The sequence below is a fragment of the Berghia stephanieae genome, chromosome 3, assembly GCF_034508935.2.
Source record: "Berghia stephanieae isolate SIO BIC M18660-M18661 chromosome 3, UCSD_Bste_1.3, whole genome shotgun sequence".
In the NCBI taxonomy this organism is placed as follows: Eukaryota; Metazoa; Mollusca; class Gastropoda; order Nudibranchia; family Aeolidiidae; genus Berghia; species Berghia stephanieae.
In genome coordinates, this window is record NC_088362.1 from 55,338,673 (window position 1) to 55,356,352 (window position 17,680).

At 36.3% G+C, this 17,680-nt stretch overlaps 1 protein-coding gene across 1 annotated transcript in view; it reads right to left on the bottom strand.

The window, feature by feature from the left end:
* Window positions 1–406: 406 nt before the first annotated feature.
* Window positions 407–17,680, bottom strand: part of LOC144968036 (uncharacterized) — a 28,892-nt gene continuing 11,618 nt past the window's right edge. Inside the window, exon 2 of the mRNA XM_078905991.1 lies at window positions 407–2,860. Within this exon, the coding sequence (XP_078762117.1) occupies window positions 2,820–2,860 (41 nt within the window). The 3' untranslated portion in view covers window positions 407–2,819. The remainder of the gene's footprint in view (window positions 2,861–17,680) is intronic.

Below are 17,680 nucleotides of genomic sequence, written 5' to 3' on the forward strand. Positions count from 1 at the left end.
TAGCCGCTACTGCTACTGACTGCTAGCGAGTCCCATCTGTTACCGTCATACAACACCGCTCAGGTGGAAAAGAAAATGCTACAGACCCGTGAGTCTTTTCAAAAGACGACATGGGGAAGACCTCGAAAACGTCGATGAATGATTGCCGGATTGACAGATAGAACGATGGAAGGAAGGGGGGAAGAATAAATGAAGAAAAGAATTGATATATTATTATTATATTTATATAGTGAAAACAAACAGTTTAAAAGATTTGAATCTAGAATGCAGCCCTGTCCCTCATTGTGTGAGTCTGTATTTTTTTTTTATTCTGCGAAACCGTTTGAGGTTCTTTTATTTTTCTCTCCCGATCTAATGAGAAAGTGTAAGAAGGAGAGAGAGAGGGGGGGGGGGGAGACGCTGTTGATTTTATTATTTTTTTTGCTGCATTTTGATAACGTACCAAATTTGTTTGTGAAATAAGTATAATATTAAAAAAAATGTTATTTATATTGTTTTAAATGTGAGGGATAAAGAAATTTAATTATAAAAAAAGAAGTCTAGACTTAGTTGATCTTAAAGTTATAAGCTTGAAAATGTGCTTACTTTCTTTAAAATTACTATCATCGTAGCAATTCTAGTGAATTGGCGCTTGATATATAGATAGAATTTATCAATTTGAAATTTTTCTAGTGTTAGATAGATGTTAAATGAATCCTATTGAATCGGATTAATCATATCTGTATACTGAATCTATCGCTTCGTGATACCGAGACTTCATAGCAAGGTGGGAGAAAACTGGCATCAAGTTATAATGAAAAGACAATTTATTTATATACCAGGACAAAAGATTTGCAAACGTTTCCCCAGTCTAATAAGAAAAAAAAAATGAATCAGTTATCTTCATTTTCATTAAGACTGGAAGAATACAATTCATCCACATGCTCCAAAGATTTCATTGAAAAATTATTAAATCTCTATTTTTTTTTTAATGAACTGTATGTGAAAAAGAATTACGGAAAATCCTTATGATTGGCGGGTCTGAGAATTGCTTCGGAGACCATAACGCAGTTAAAAGACATCCGCAGAGTAATAATAAGAATAGCATCTGTTGCATTGTGAATTATTCACCATGTCTGTAACGGGTGGCAGTTTGTAGGTAAGACTTCACCGATTCCCAAATGTCGCAAAATTATGGTAAGCTATGCGTGATGGTAGGAAAGCGTGGGAACTCTTCTGAACTCTTCTAGGTTTATGATGAGAGTTATAAAAACAGCTTTTTAAAAAAGTAGAAGGGTGGATTGACACGAAAAGAAATAAACTGTGTTTATAAACATGCAAGGCAGCTTGGAGATGGTATAGCTAGATACATTTCAGTTGGAATGTTGCGATGCAAGAAAAGGTAACAACCGACCCACACCTGTTGCAGAAAAATGTTGATCCCCTATCACACGTGATCAATGTGTATAAGCCCCAATTTATATTGAGATATGACGGTGATTTGCTTGCTGTCTTTTGGATAAACAAAAATTTATCCCGTGCTAGTATGTTGCCATTCCTCAACAAACGTTATCGGATAATCAAGATTAAGAATTGAATTGAAATGCATTTGGAAAATTCCCTTACGATTCTAGATGATTTACAAACCAAATATTGAAGTGATACTACGCTGCTAGAAGCTGTCGATTGTAAAAAGTAATAAACAAAAATGAACATAACAGCTTCAAAAAAAGAACAAAATACCAAGTACGGAACGTTTCGGGCTCAAAACGCTTCTTCAGCCAACAAAAAAAAACAAAAAAAAAAAAAAAAACAAGCTTTTATATTCATTTTTGTTTATTACTTTTTACAAACCAAATATTACTAGTTTAATGTAAACTTTAAAAACTGTTCTAAAAAGTTAAGCCTTTCGAGTTCAATTTGATTTTACAATCAGTCGTCATCAGCGTGCTAATGCTTGCAGGTCTGATAACCGAACGCAATTACAGGCTTCATTTAATATTGTTGTAATGCACATTATTTTATGTTGGTTTTAAAGTATTTCCATTACAGAAAATGAGTCCATAACAATTTATATTATTATCAGACCTGCAAATTAGTACACGCCGGTCGCCACAAATTTGACACTCACTGATCGTTTGGTAAAAATACAAGGTCCAATGGAATGTGTAAAGGTTGAAAAAGTTATGAATTAATTATTCACAATCACAAATGACTTACTTATAACAAACATTTCAACAATCAAAGTTTAAAAGTAAAAAAAAAAAAAATCGAAGGGAACATGAAATAAATAATGTCAACACAAAATGGGATACTTTACGTGATTCCTCTTGAGACCTTGAGATGTTGTTGTCCGCGGCTGTCATTCTTGTGCTTGTTGTCTTCTTCAAGGACAGAAGGTTCGGCATCAATTATTGTCTATTGGTCAAGGTGTAGGCGATGTCTTCAAATAAATGCATTCTTGTTTCTAGACGGAGTTATGAAACATGTAGTTGTTCATTGACATAAGTTTTGATTGGTTTGGAAAACGGAGAATATGAATGAAATATTCAGGAGAATTCTAGGATCTTGGCCCGTGGTTTGGTTGGTCGGTGAACTGATGAGCTGTAAAATTGTCTTAGATGAAAGTTTTATTTTGGAAACGTTTATCATTGCCTCCTCGTCGTTGATTAGGATTGTGTTGTTGTTGTTGTTGCTGTTGCTGTTGTTGTTGCTGCTGCTGTAGTCACTTTTGCTGCTATTGTTTATCAAGACTGAAAGGTCAAGGTTGAATATCGAGGTTGGTGCGAAGAAAAGCTGGAAATTGATTCGAAACGATTTTCATTGTCTTGTCACTTCCTTCAGTGGCTGAAGGCAGCGATTGGGTGGTTGTCATTGTAATCTAGACAAGGGAATGAAAAGAAAATAATATGTTTATTAATTAATTTCAATATATATTCACAGGGAAAATAATGACAAAGAAAGTTAAGAAAGAAATACAACTTCAATTCATTGTGACAATGTAGATATGCGTATGAATATAAGAGAGAAGAGGGAGAGAGAGAGAGAGAGAGAGAGAGAGAGAGAGAGAAAGAGAGAGAGAGAGAGAGAGAGAGAGAGAGATAGAAAGAGATTTTGCCAAGATGAGAGTCGATATTTGAAGGACGAGTTTCCTGACCAAATCTTTAAATATGGGTTTTTCCAGAGTACTGCAGCACTGACCATAATGCAACACAGTAAAAATATTAAAAATTGAGAGAGGGTAATTATTGTGAAGAAAATTAACAAAGAAAACAAGCGGTGACATTGTCTGAACTACTTCAGTATTATAGATTACGAGAATGCATAACAATATTAATATATTGCAACGTTTATTGGCAATGATCCGTTGTAATAACTCCTGATACAAAGAACTCGTGTGGGGTGCCCGTCCAGGGGCCGGAGGGAAATTGTTTGACCAAACACTGACATAAGAAAGATACACTTTGTCACCTGGACAGTCTCGCTGGCACCGACGTCTTGTTGAAACAAGAAATCAACGATATCCCTCAACTCCTATACTGACATGTATCCTTATGAGTGGGCGTGTTATTGATAACCATAACAAGGAATAACTGTCATTTCTGGTGTTTGCTTTCAACGTAAACTTTTATAATGCTTTCTTGATTTAAAAAAAAAAACTCCAAACAAATAAACAGAAAAAAAAAACACACAAAAAAACCAACAAAAACAAAACAAAACAAAATAACCAACAATTAAAAAAGCACACAAAAATAAAACAAACATGTGTGTGTTGTTTGTGTGTGTGTGTATTTGTGTGTGTGCGTGTGTGTGTGTGTGTGTGTGAGTGTTGTGTGTGAGATTTTCCTCTTTGAGTTTCTAACTGCAATAATATCATACGGCAATAATATACAACTTATTTTTTCTTATTATAAAGATATCTCTCTGACTCAAACTGTACAACACTCAAGTCGCGTGAACACGTTGATATAGTCGCCGAAACTCGTTTGTCAACGACCCTAAATCAAACATATCGATACGTTGACATCGCCATATTGATTAGTTTACACAGTTCATAAAGAGTGTCAGGAAGTCAATTGGGGCCGGATTCCATGTCAAATTGGCTCCTATTGACACGTGGGCCAGACAATGGCTCCCTGTGTCTGAAAACAACTGTCATAACACTCCACCCACTCAGCACTACAGTGTTTAAGTGCAGTCGTCAGGTTTTTAAGTTTGCTTTGCGTCTTTCTTCTTCTTCTTCTTCTTCTTCTTTTTTTTTTTCTAAATATTTCTACGATTCTTCCTTTTTTCTTCTAGTTGGACTTCCTCTTCCTCTTCTCTCACCGCTGCCTCGTCCTCCTCCTCCTCACCCATCATCACCTCCTACTCTTTCTCCACTTCCACCACTATCCTCCTCCTCCTCCCCTTCCCCCTCCTCCTGCTCCTCCTCGTCTGCTCTCTTCTTTAAAAAAAAGTAGAAATTAAACTCTTTTGTTTATTGTCTACATAATATGACATTTAAAATCCATATTGAAATTATGTTTTCATCTTAGGACAGTAAAGTCTAAATAGGCTGGATGTGAAGGTTGAAGATAAGAGGGATGAGGGCAAGGTGGTGACATTAATAAGATCTCTCATTATTATTATTATTATTATTATTATTATTATTATTATTATTATTATTATTATTATTATTATATTATTATTATTATTATTATTATTATTATTATTATTATTATTATTATTGTTATTGTTATTATTATTATTATTTTTTTTTTAATTTATTTTTTAATTTATTTATTTATTTATTTATTTTTTTTTTTGGGACCAGTAATGTCATTTATGGCCAAATTATCAGTTATAAGCAAATATTAAAATTATAATCAATTTAGTGGAGATCTTTTCGTCAAAGCATTCGGTTTATAACATTTTCGAGACCAGAATTACGTTATATATAGGCGTCACCTAGGCATTCCATGAAAGTATGAAGATAATCAATCATACAAACGTTTGATGTCGACAAGATACACTCGTGTTGTACACGATGAGCAAATTGGGGGTTTATAATCTTGCGCAAGGAAAAACAACAAAAGAAGAGCTTGAAGCAGGAACCACTGGGTCATATTGCGATGTCTTGACCATTCGGCCACTTCGCCCCCCCCCCCACCCCCACCCCTCGCCCCTTACATATTTCAAGATCAAGAGATTAATATATATATATATAAATAAATGTCACAGAACGTGATGACATTGACTAAAGGTTGGCGGCATCCGGTGATTTAAGTGGCTTTAGAGGGATTAGTATTAAGCCAAGTGTATTGATAAACACATTAGAGTAGCACTGAACACTGTGGCGGGATAGCTGGCGCTATGAGGGAGAACGGCAGTATTGCCATTGTTATGAGACATTATAGATATCAATAGGCTTATGTGACTTGGGGGCAGAAGGCGAGGTTAGAAAGATATTCAAATGTTTGAACTAACTACAGAAAATGCAACAATTGAGAATAAACTCAAATCTTTTATTATAATATAGACCGTTGAATAGGAAGTCGAACTGGTAGAACAATAGGGAGAGAGAGAGAGAGAGAGAGAGAGAGAGAGAGAGAGAGAGAGAGAGAGAGAGGGAGAGAGAGAGAGGGAGAGAGAGAGAGAGAGAGAGAGAGGGGGGGGGGGTGAGAGAGAGAGCAATCAGTGACATGAGAAAAGACCAGATGTCACTCTTAAAACTACTTGATAAAGCAAAGAAAAGTACGTAGTAATAAGGGTATAGACATGGACGGATGGCAACATAGTGCCTTTCAATGGACAGTCTACTTATGGTACACATACAACACACATCTACTATCACTATGGTACACTATACCATCCTTACACTCTTGCTTTTTGGAATTCCGGACGTGTTCCCAACCACTGCACGAGCTTGCGAGTGCGAGTTGAGAAAAAAGTCCAATACCAAAACTTTCGCCTTCGAATCGGAAGGTCCTGGGTTCGAGCCAGGCTCGGCGCACAGTTGAGTCCTTGGAAAAGGCTCTTTACTCACATTTTCTCACCGTGCTCAGGTGTAAAATGAGTACCTGGCCGTTAACAGCTTGTCTCTGTCTGAAAAAATTGCAATATCGCCTAACAGGCGTCATGTCTCGTTCTACATGCTGTGTGTTGCTGTTGGTCAGAGACCCTTTGTAAAGCGCTTTGAGCACGTTTGGTGGATAAAACTCAATTTTTTAAAATGATCCCCAAACTTGACAAAACTTCTCAAACCTGAGACGTCAAGAATCTTTTATGAAAAGTTGGGTGTCTCTTTAATCGATCGAAATTTTGAAGTGAATTTATCTCCGGTCAAGTTGAGCAAAAAAAAAAAAGTGTTTTGTTAGTGTACAACAGTCGTAAAGATGATATGAAGAAGATCCAAGAGGAAAACCGATAAAATCAATGATAATGTAGACGATTGTACAAGTTTTGTGAAAATGTTAATTCAACGTTAACTATGAATCGGTTTCTGTTGTCCATTATTCCCTGAGCAGATTAATGGACTGATGATCTTATAGCGTCCATTATTACAAGTCTCTGAAAACTTTGAAGAGTTAATGGCGTGGAAGGTAGCCATTCTTGTGAAGAAACGGAGTGGAGGGAAAGAAAATAGTTAAAGACATTAAAATTTAGACAGGGACGAGATAAAATGTATATTTAGTATGTATTATGATTTATGTCAATGAGTTGGTATGCGGGTGTGAGGGTGGATGTGAGATGAGGAAAAAAGGGGGTAGGGGAGGTCGCTGTAGTAGTCGTGGGCGGGCAAGGGATTTTATATTATGACATCTCTGTTTTTTTAAAAAAATTCAAATAAAGTTTATCTAACTAAACTAGAACATAAAAAAACATGTCATATTTCCTTTCTCGATCCATTGAATTCGTTCGTTAGTACTATGGAGTTGCAATGGCACATTTTGTAATTGTCCAATTATTCATGCACTTTGCTGAACAGGATTTCTCCCAAAACATATTTTTTAATATGTATTCATACCAAGTCATAATTTTTCACTCTTATTTTTAATGACATTTACCAAAATTATGATAACTGACATATTTTCCCAACTCAAAGTATCTCGCAATCATCTTATCTTTACACAGGATACCGAGACCTCAGAAACAACTGAGCGCACTTGTATTCATTTGTCTCCATAATATCTCAAATCCAAATCAGTAACGTTTATCTGGGCCCCCCAGTCAATGAGTGCACGCCCTCATTCTGTTCCAAACTTTGCACCTAACGGCCCCCAGTTGCATGTCTTTTGAAACACCAATCATCTTTTTTCTAATGTCTATTTTCAAACCCCGTCAAAATTTAATGTTTCTGGCATTAATGATCCCCTCCCCCTCCCCTCCTTTCACTCTCGTATCCCTCCCCCCCCCCCTACCCTCTTCTTCTTCCCAGGTACCTCCGCACCCTTCTTCTGGCTCTACTGAACTCTCACACGAACACCGAAGCATGAAAACTTCCTCACTGGCAACTTCTTTTTTAAAATTATTATTAAATATAATGTATAATAATATAATAACTAACGTATAACCCCAAACTTTTGCAATACTTGATAGAATTTAAATCTTTTATAGTATCGAAAGTATTTCAAGAAATAATGATATCTTCTTGGGGTTTTTTGAATGGCCGTGACCTGACTGCGATAATGATTACAACACTTGCAGTTTCGTTCATTGAAAGATTCAACCCCAATAATAGCTCGACTAGATTTTCATACCGTTTAACCTTTTGCGTGTGTTCGTAAATCATTATTGATCCCCTCCTTGGCCCCCCTTATTTCCCTTCTTCTTGAATATAGCACCTTATTGAACTAGAAGGTTAATACATTAAATAACGGCTCTGGCTTTTATGGTTCCCAAGATTAAAGGGACTCTTCAAGAATGAATGAATTGAGAATATTGCAGGATATGCTGTCTAGTAGTCATTAATAGTAATCATTATCACTGTGGCGCCTATGACGAACATAGTCAAGCGGTCTTGAGAGTGGTCAACGACCAAATGGGTGACAATGACATAAATACTCTAGGTTCTATCTGTGTGCTCTTGTATAAAACTCTTTTACTACGACAGGCTCGGGTGTGAATGAGTGGGCGGTGACAGATATTGTCAGACTCTGCGTTACAAAAAGAGCCTCTTACCATGAGATTTGTACTGTATGACATAGAACAATATTATATTGACTTCGGAGATGAGATTGTGGAGGTGAACCATGAAATACATGTGCATTTTTGTATTGCATACTGGTTTGTTTTTGTTTTTGTTTTTGGGGGGGGGGGGCACAAAAGGAAGTGACAGTTTTTGAGCAGTCGTTATTGATTTGGTGTAGTTTTATTATTATTATTTTTTAAATTGTATTCATCTCTTGTCATAAAGACTTTTGAGAGTGAAAAGAGTTGTATGCTACTCTTGCCATAGAACTTAGCATAATCACTAAAATAGCATTGCATGACTGAAATTTTCCCTGCATCGAAATAATATGATCAAAATTTTTGTTGGGCATACAGGAGAAGAAAACAAAAGGCGTCGGGGAAGGAGGAGGGCAAACATAGCGCGGAATCGAACCTGGTTTGATCACGTGTCAGCCAGACACCATTAGTTCCATTTTAGTATATATAGATACCCATTGATCTAAAGATCATATGATATATGAACCAAAATGGTAAGAGATCAGAACGCCATTTGTTGAGTTTGTAAATGTCTTATTTTTCCGACGAAGGCCGGATCTATACTTTATGACTGGTCTCTTTCAAGGTGTCTTGAATACAGTATTCTTCACGCCGCCAATGGTCTATTCTGGGATGTAAGAGACGCTTTTGTGAAGGCAACAAACGCACAGTCGTTTCATACGCTCTAAGTTCTTTATAAGGCACAAGTTGTTAGCTTATGCCGCAAGAAAATGGGGGCCCATAACAAATTGGGCACAAGAGATAGGGGGAATATCATAGAGAAATAATAACAATAAAAATGTTCGTATGATAGGGGAAGGGGAATAATTTATTAAAGAGGGTCTTTATTTTCTTTCCTGTACATACAAACCGTGTATTATTTGGGTGCATTCGTCTGATGTGTTGTGTATGTTTGGAAGGAGAGGAGTACAATAAAATGTATTGTTATCAACACCCATCATGTTGGTTTATATTTATCTAAATGGTGGTAGGTCATTCTATTTCCCTCTTTCCTTCTCCCTCTTTATTTATCACTCTTTCTCTCTATGTCTCTCTCGCAAACTCTTTCTCTCTCTCCCTCTCTGTCTGTCACCCGCTCTCTCTCTCTCTCTCTCTCTCTCTCTCTCTCTCTCTCTCTCTCTCTCTCCTCTCTCTCTCTCTCTGTATATATATATATATATATATATATATATAATGTATATATACATGGATATACATTCTCCTTCATTGTCTGTTTCTCTCGCATCTATCTATCTATCTATCTATCTATCTATCTATCTATCTATATATCTATATATCTATCTATCAATATATCTACCCATCGATCTATTTATTTATCTAGCTATCCAATTAAATATTCTATCTAAAAAACAATAAAGATACACAAATGAATAAAGAACTAAATAATTAATAATCAAAAGAAGATAAATAAATAATTAAATATTCGGATAATATAATATTCTCTCAAACGTAAAGTATGCACCGACATTGCCACGACATTCTGGCTCACAATGGACGACATCGCTTGGGATTTCCATGCACTCCCGTCTAATTAACTCCCCTCCTTATTTCCAAAATAAGGCAATTCCAAAAAAAAAAAAAAAAAGAAAAAAAAAAGGAAAAATAAAAGAAAAGGCAAGAAATGAAAAAAAAAAAGAAAAAAAAAAGATAAAGGACAGAAAAGACTTAACCCTGTTTGGAATCTCGTTTCCTCTATAAACCTTTCAATTCTGAAGAAAAAAAAATCCACCAATATTTTTTTTTTCTTTCTCTTTTCTTCTTCTTCTTTTTCTTTAAATAGCGGGACAACAGCACAACCAGTAATCAAGGGGGTTTTTTAAACTTAACCGCAAGCGGTTCCAGTCGAATGCCCCCCACACGCGTCGTGTTTTATTATTATTGTACCTCAAAACGTTTAAAACTGTAAACAAAAACACATGTGGACCATTGGAGCGAGAAGATCTAGAAGAAACTCTCTTATTCTCTAGCCGGCTAGCTAGTCTAGCTGGAGCAGCAAAAGTCTGCTCGCCTTGCATGATCCGTGATGCATAATGAAATGTTATACGTAAGGCATACAAATACGCACATACACACACAAAACAAACACGTACATACACAAACATTCACACACAAACGAAAAAAAAAAAAGAAGCCCAAAAAGGTTGAGCTTTTATATAGCGGAATATCCACTAAACGTGCACAAAGCGCTTTACAACGGGTCCGTAGCCAACCCGCAACACTTAAAATGTAGAACGAGACGTGACGCCTGTTAGACAATATTACAACAAAAATATTTTCGGACAGAAACAACGCTGTTTACAGCCGGCTACTCATTTTATACCCGAATACGGTGAGAGAATGTAAGTAAAGAGCCTTTTCCATGGGCTCGACTAACTATGCTCCGATTACAGCGGGACACAAACCCTGAATCTTCCGATCCAATAGCGTGTATTATACCACTAGACCACATAGACACACACATATATATAAACTTAATATACAAAAACACACACGCGCGCGCGCGCGGGGCGCTTTAACAGAGATCATGGTTGATCAAAACCGCCCAGTTTTCTTTCAATGCCAAGTCCACTGAAGACTTCAAAGCAGTCGTTCACATGAAATGATCGCCCATAATATTCCACGATTATTGCCACCGTATGGGTTTATAAAGCACAAACATCGACTCGGAATAGTCAAGTGAAAAAGGCTAGAAAAGGCCACACAATGGACAGCATTATTCCAAAACTTCATGTCTTTCGTATATTTCAAACATTTCTTTAGTTTTATTATTATTACTGGCATAACACGCTGAATTAATTGTATTGTGTTGATTTTGAATTAACAAGAGGTGTCATGCTGTTTTTATTTAGCTGATTCTTTAATACTACTGTAATCTGAAAAAAAAAAAATCAACAACACGCATTTAAAATTTTAGCCAGAAATCCCGTCCGCCAAATATCGATTGATCAAAATGGCCCTCATCTTGTCAAAAACACTCAAACCTGGGGATTCCTTGAAGGCTTTCGGGAAGTCCCAGGTTTGAGAGTTTTAACAAGATGACAGTCATTTTAATCGATTGATATTTGAAGGAAGAGTTTTCTGGCCAAAATTTTAGTTACGTGTTTTTACAGAGTACGACGGACTATTCCATGTCGCCCCATTGTTGATTGCATGAAATATGAATAATTTTTTGTGAAAAAAAAAATATAATGTGTAATATGAATGAAGGTCGTCGGAATACTATTTTGATCCTTTCATTTTAAAATTGTTTTTCATTTCCGTTTCCGTTCATAATCTGATGTATTAAATTTCTTTATGTCTTTGTGTAGTAGAAGTAGTAGTAGTAGTAGTAGTAGTAGTAGTAGTAGTAGTAGTAGTAGTAGTAGTAGTAGTAGTAGTAGTAGTAGTAGTAGTAGTAGTAGTAGTAGTAGTAGAAGTAGTAGTAGTAGTAATAGTAGTAGTAGTAGTAGTAGTAGTAGTAGTAGTAGTAGTAGTAGTAGCTGTTGTTGTAATAGTAGTAAAAGGATGGGGAAGAGGACGAAGAGAAATACATACGTACATACATAAGCACTCTCTCTCTCTCTCTCTCTCTCTCTCTCTCTCTCTCTCTGTCTCTCTCTCTGCGAGTCTTCTCCAATTACCTTAACCACACATCAAACTAGGTACATTAACTACCCCCCCCCCCTCTATATCACCAGCGTCAATCGACGGAAATCTACAACAGAGGAGGGATTATCTGGACATTGCTGACCAGTATTACACCTGGTCAGTTCCCATATCTCTCATGACACACACACACACACACACACACACACACACAGAGACACCCATTGATGATATCGCAAGTTTATCATATTTAACTCGCTCCTCTATCAAAGTAGACGAGAGTTAAGTGCAGGGGAGGTGGAGGAGATGGGAGAGAGAGAGAGAGAGAGAGAGAGAGAGAGAGAGAGAGAGAGAGAGAGAGAAAGAGAGAGATAGCAAGGGAGATAGGTAGATAGACAGATAGATAGATAAATAGATAGATAGATAGATAGATAGATAGATAGATAGATAGATAGAGAGAGAGAGAGAGAGAGAGAGAGTAGAAAGAGGCTCATAAAATCGCCAAATCATACACTGACTCCCCCCCCCCCCCCCCCCACACACACACAGACTCTCTCTCTCCCCTATGTGTGTGTGTGTGTGTGTGTGTGTGTGTGTGTTTTCTCTGTTTAGTATCGGTTTAACTTCCTGGCGGTATAAATTGAAATCAAACAATGTCCGGGTTACCTTTAGTATGTCCTTCATGCTGGTACAGACCCTAAGACTAACACTATCAGGTGGCAATGAAGGGTTGGTTATCTCTACCGCTGCAATCATGATTATAATATGAATATGAATAATAAATAAATAAATAAATGAATAAATAAAGAAATAAATAAGTAAATAAATAAATAAAATAAATAAATAAATAAATAAATAAATAATAAATAAATAAATAATAATAAATAAATAAATAAATAAATAAATAAATAAATACAAACCAGCCCTTTCAACTCTCCCCAGATCCCCATCCCCTCGAAGAGTAAAAACAAAAACAGAAAAAAAGACCAAAAAAAAAAAACCAAAATAATAAATAATAAATAAATAAAACGACCACCCTACCCAACCGACCCCCAGGAAAAAAAACAAGAAAAAAAAAACAACAAACAAACAAAAATCTTAATCTTTCAAACTGTTAGTTCTTCAATTTCTTTTTATTCTTCATTTTTTATTTCAGTCGTAACTCAAAACGTTTAAATCCCATTGGGTAATGATAGAGGCAGTCATGATAATCTAAACAAACAGATATCAGCATACACAACACGAGTGTCCGCAGCGCGCGCGCGCTTGGAAGGAACGAACGTTGGCCGAGTGGTAAAACTAGAAGTAGAAGGCACACGACTTGAAAGTGTCTTTATCATATTATTATTATTATATGCTTGCAAGTTGAGTTTTAATGTTCAGAGATATGGGCTGTAAAATGGGTTAAAAAGATTATGCTTGGATAAGACAATCACAGTTTGTCACCGACTCCAGTCGAACCAATAATGTGTGACCCACCGTTTCAAAGCGGTATTAAGTCTGAAGGGGCCGTGTATGTGCTCTAAATTTAATTTATATACACATTTTTTTTTGTGTGTGGTTAATTTCTATACGTTATAACGTATAAATACAATTTCTTACATTGCAAAAACTCAAAACTGATTTTAAAAAAATAAAAATGTTAACGAGGCTATGTGATCTTGTGGTAAGGCACTCGCTTTCGGATTGGAAGGCCCTAGGTTCGAGCGTCGCTCGGCGCATAGTGGAGTCCTTGGAGAAGGCTCTTTACTCACATTCTTTCACCGTACTCAGGTGTAAAAAGAGTACATGGCCGTTAACAGCGTTGTCCTGTCGGGAAAAAAATGGTAATATCGCCTAACAGGCGTCATGTCTCGTTCTACATGTTATGTGTTGCTGTTGCTCAGGGATCCTAGTAAAGCGCTTTGAGTACGTTTAGTTGATATTGCGCTTTACTAAAGCTCAATTAAAAAAAATATTCACTTTCAGGTTTTTGATTCACCGCCATACGATGCCGTTAAGAGATGGCAGGTCACATATGGAATATTATGTTGTACGGTGTTGGAGAATGTGGAGGGGGACAACAGTTGTAGGAAAGGCACACGAGCCACAGTGAGATATAACGCAAAACTTCAAAGAAACGTAAAGAGAATTTAATGTCGGAAAAGTGCATAAATTTCAAAGATTTGATATAATACGATATGATCTGAACACGAAAACTCGTGTAATTGGGACAAGGGTACAAGTATTGTAATATTGTTAGGATATTGTGTATATAATTGGAATAATTTAATGGGTTTTTATACCCCCGGTAATAAAACATGAGATCAAATGACATTGTGTGTAACGAAAAAGAAAAAAATGTAATTAAACGAAATAGTACAATAATATGTGTTTAAGAGGCTCTTGTCATAAATGGATATGCTGGGTGGTCCCGGTTTTATAAATGTAGCGAAAGGAATAATAAAAATATGTATAACTATTTAGAAACCGTGAAGATAAAAATAGTTACATTCCTGGTTCTTTTTTTTTCCCCTACTCGAACAATGAAAAATAAATATGGTGAAAAAATTCGATCGAGGCTTAAAAGTTGGCAACAATTTTCTTGTGAATGTCAGATTTCATTTTCAACTCCAATAATTTCAACGCGTGCCATCAAGTTTGAAGTCACGCAAAATCCCGTTGCTCACGTGATGTCACGGCTGTCAAAATGGCGGCTATTATTAGTGCAGGTCCCGTGAAATCGCAGCAATTTGCGATGGCTTGTTGCATTGTTTTGTCGTCTTGTTAGCTGCATCCTAGCATGCCTTGTTTCCTTGTGATAGTCACATTCTTTGAGACGTATGACAAAACATGGAAATTGTGGTTACATGATTACAAAGTTAATTTTTTTTCTTTTGTTTTGTTTTCTATCCTTCTGGTTTCCAGGTTTTAAAACTGCGTAGTAGTATAACTTTAATGAGACAAAACAGCAGATTTTGAAATGGTTTTCTTAAATTTGTCATACATTACCCAATGTAGACTAATTTACTTCTGTTTGATGTTGCAACTCATAATACCAATAAATATATTTTCCTCAGTTGATGATGTGCGCTTAGCTAAAAATACCCTCACAACATTGCCAGAAGGATATAACGTACCAGAACTACTACATGTAACCTTGAACGTTTATAGTCTGATTCATAGAATTAAGTGAGAATTAATCATAAAAATGGTTGGCTAAAAAACAAAAACAAAGAGCCGAGTGGCGTCAATATCGTTCCCGCTATACAATATTTCTATAATATTTACAAAAGCAGCTCCATGACTTGTATAATTATTCGAAGATACATTCTCGCGAGACCAAAAGTGGTTTTCCCCAAAACAAGATTTCTGACATACTATCTTAGAAAAGACATTGAATCACCTTGACATCCGGTCATCTGCTGACAACGGTATTGCCCACAGAAAGAATAGAGGGCGTTTATGGCAGGTATCTCTAAAGGATGCGGCAGGCATATTGTCATGGTATTGTACTGGTCTTGTGATGGATTTGTTCTATCCAGTCACGACCACTACCCTTTACTGAATAGCCAAGACCTGAGAACTAAAAATGTCCACACTGCCTCACTATCCATCCCCTCATATTGTGCTTTATGAAAAATGGCTCGGAAAACATCCGTCACGCCAGAATTACGGGATATTATACATATTGGCACGAGCTCATAAATTAAAGGCTCGTTTTTCTCACTATAACTATATATTGTGACAGTATTGCCTGTTTCCGACTGGTTCACTCCTCAGTTATCAAATGTTTTGTTAGAGGATTTGAACTAATCCTTGGCGATCGGTTGAGGCGGGGTGTTCTGTCGGCCACTGATGGTCGGTTTGGACAGCGTCAAATGGAGGTATTGTTGTGGGTGACGTGTAAAATATGGGGTGGATGAAATATGTCTCACGCTGGACGGACACTGGATGATAGGCTTTCAGTTTCACTTCAGTAAACCATAGAGTAAGGTATAATGATATATGGGCTGCGTTTTGAATTGTTTCAATAGATGGGTAGATGTATCTAGATATGTTTAACAGCAATAAAATGTTACTGGGTATTGACAGGTACATTGATAGTTGAATGGGTGGACTCGAGTAATTAGAGCTGGCTGAATACAATTTTTGTGAACGTGCAGACTATTGTTATAAAGTCGATATTAGACTACGTTGGTCAGCAACTAGAGGAGTCTATCTGAATATAGATGTCGGGTGATTGTATTGGGTACAGTAACATTTTTTTTTTCGGGTACCCTTTTTGTTTCTCCCCCTTTCGACAGTCTTATATAGAAAAAGAAAACAAAGAACAAAAACAATTAAATATCTCAAATCAAATGTCATACAAACGGTCGTGTCTGTAGTCAGAGCTGTTGATTATCTATTGAATAATCATGAATCTAAGAAATATACGGCCGAACACTGTGGTGAAATAAAATAGATTTTATAAATGGCGTTTTAACAGGTTCAAATGAAAATGGAGTAATAGAAAATATATTTTTATTGTTTTGTTTTTTTTATTGGTTGTTTTTTTTTTCATTATTGTTGTTGTTTGTTGAGTTGTTATCATTATCAAACTTATCAGAAGAATTAATGTCTGCCTTCACGTTGACTTAAAAAAAAATAATTACTAACTCCCTTTTCTTGAATGTTTAAATTAATTAGTTGAGTTTTTTTCTTCTAATTTCACACTTTATATATACTTTAATGTGTACAATCAGCTTAACTGCAAGTCTTGCTCGTTGACTTGTATCCATACATTAGTTGGAAAACGTACACACACGAACGACATTACAAGGACGAAACGGGACACTTGAGTACCCAAACCACTAAAACCATCCCCGTGACGACATGTCCATCGAAGACTTTATCCCAAAGTCTTACTAATCCGACAGTGAATAGACAACAATCTCTTCAATGCTTTAAAACCTCATCCAATGTTTTAACAATAGGAACGGAGATTGAGAAGGGGACCGAAATTAAATCACTACATTACACAGTGTTGAAATAACCAGCCTTGAGACGATGTTAAAAATCTGAGCAAGACTCCTTCAGCGTTGAAGACGTCCTGTGGAGTTGAGACTTTTAATGCCCATCGGAAAAGACAAACTATTTTCTTACGGATCAGCTCGAGGCCCATAATCATTGCTTTGGGATTAAGACTTGGATTAGGAGATCTGAAAGACGTCGCCGCAAGAGCCGTTGGATTAATACCATCAATGTAATCGAGAGAAGCTTTAGTATTCCAAAAAAAAAAAAAAAAAAAAAAAAAAAAATAGTCACCGGCGAAAGTCGTGTACATTAGTTGATGAGTGAATAGCATATGGCGGCGTGGTCTTAAGTCATTTGATAACATGGATCGAAATGATATTGTAGATTCGAATACTTGGCATTGGAAACCACTGAGGCTTTCTTCTTAGTTTTCAAGCCCCTGTGTCCAATAGTATAATATTCGTAGTATTAGTATAATAATAATAGACTCACCTTAAAGCAACGGTACTGATTTTTTAAAATAACCTAAATGTATTGAGAGCGTATGCCTCTAATATTAATTATCTACTAGAATACGATTCGTAGCAATTATTTAGTGAATTGCTAAAATCCTTATTTTCCTTGATATTTTCTTTAAGACATAAAGCACGGAATTTAAAGTTATTCAAACCTCGATGAGATAGTAAAAAATAACAACATTATAATAATATATTATGATGACTTACTACTCAGTAATGAGGATAAGCTTTAGCTAAAACTGAAATAACTGTCCGATACAGAAGGCACAAGGACGTAGACTAGGACACTTCATCGAATTATTCGCAGCAAATACGCCAAATTTGTACAAGGTGGCAATTTACTGACCATGGCTGACCACCCACCTACGTACTATGTATCACCATCCACGATGGAA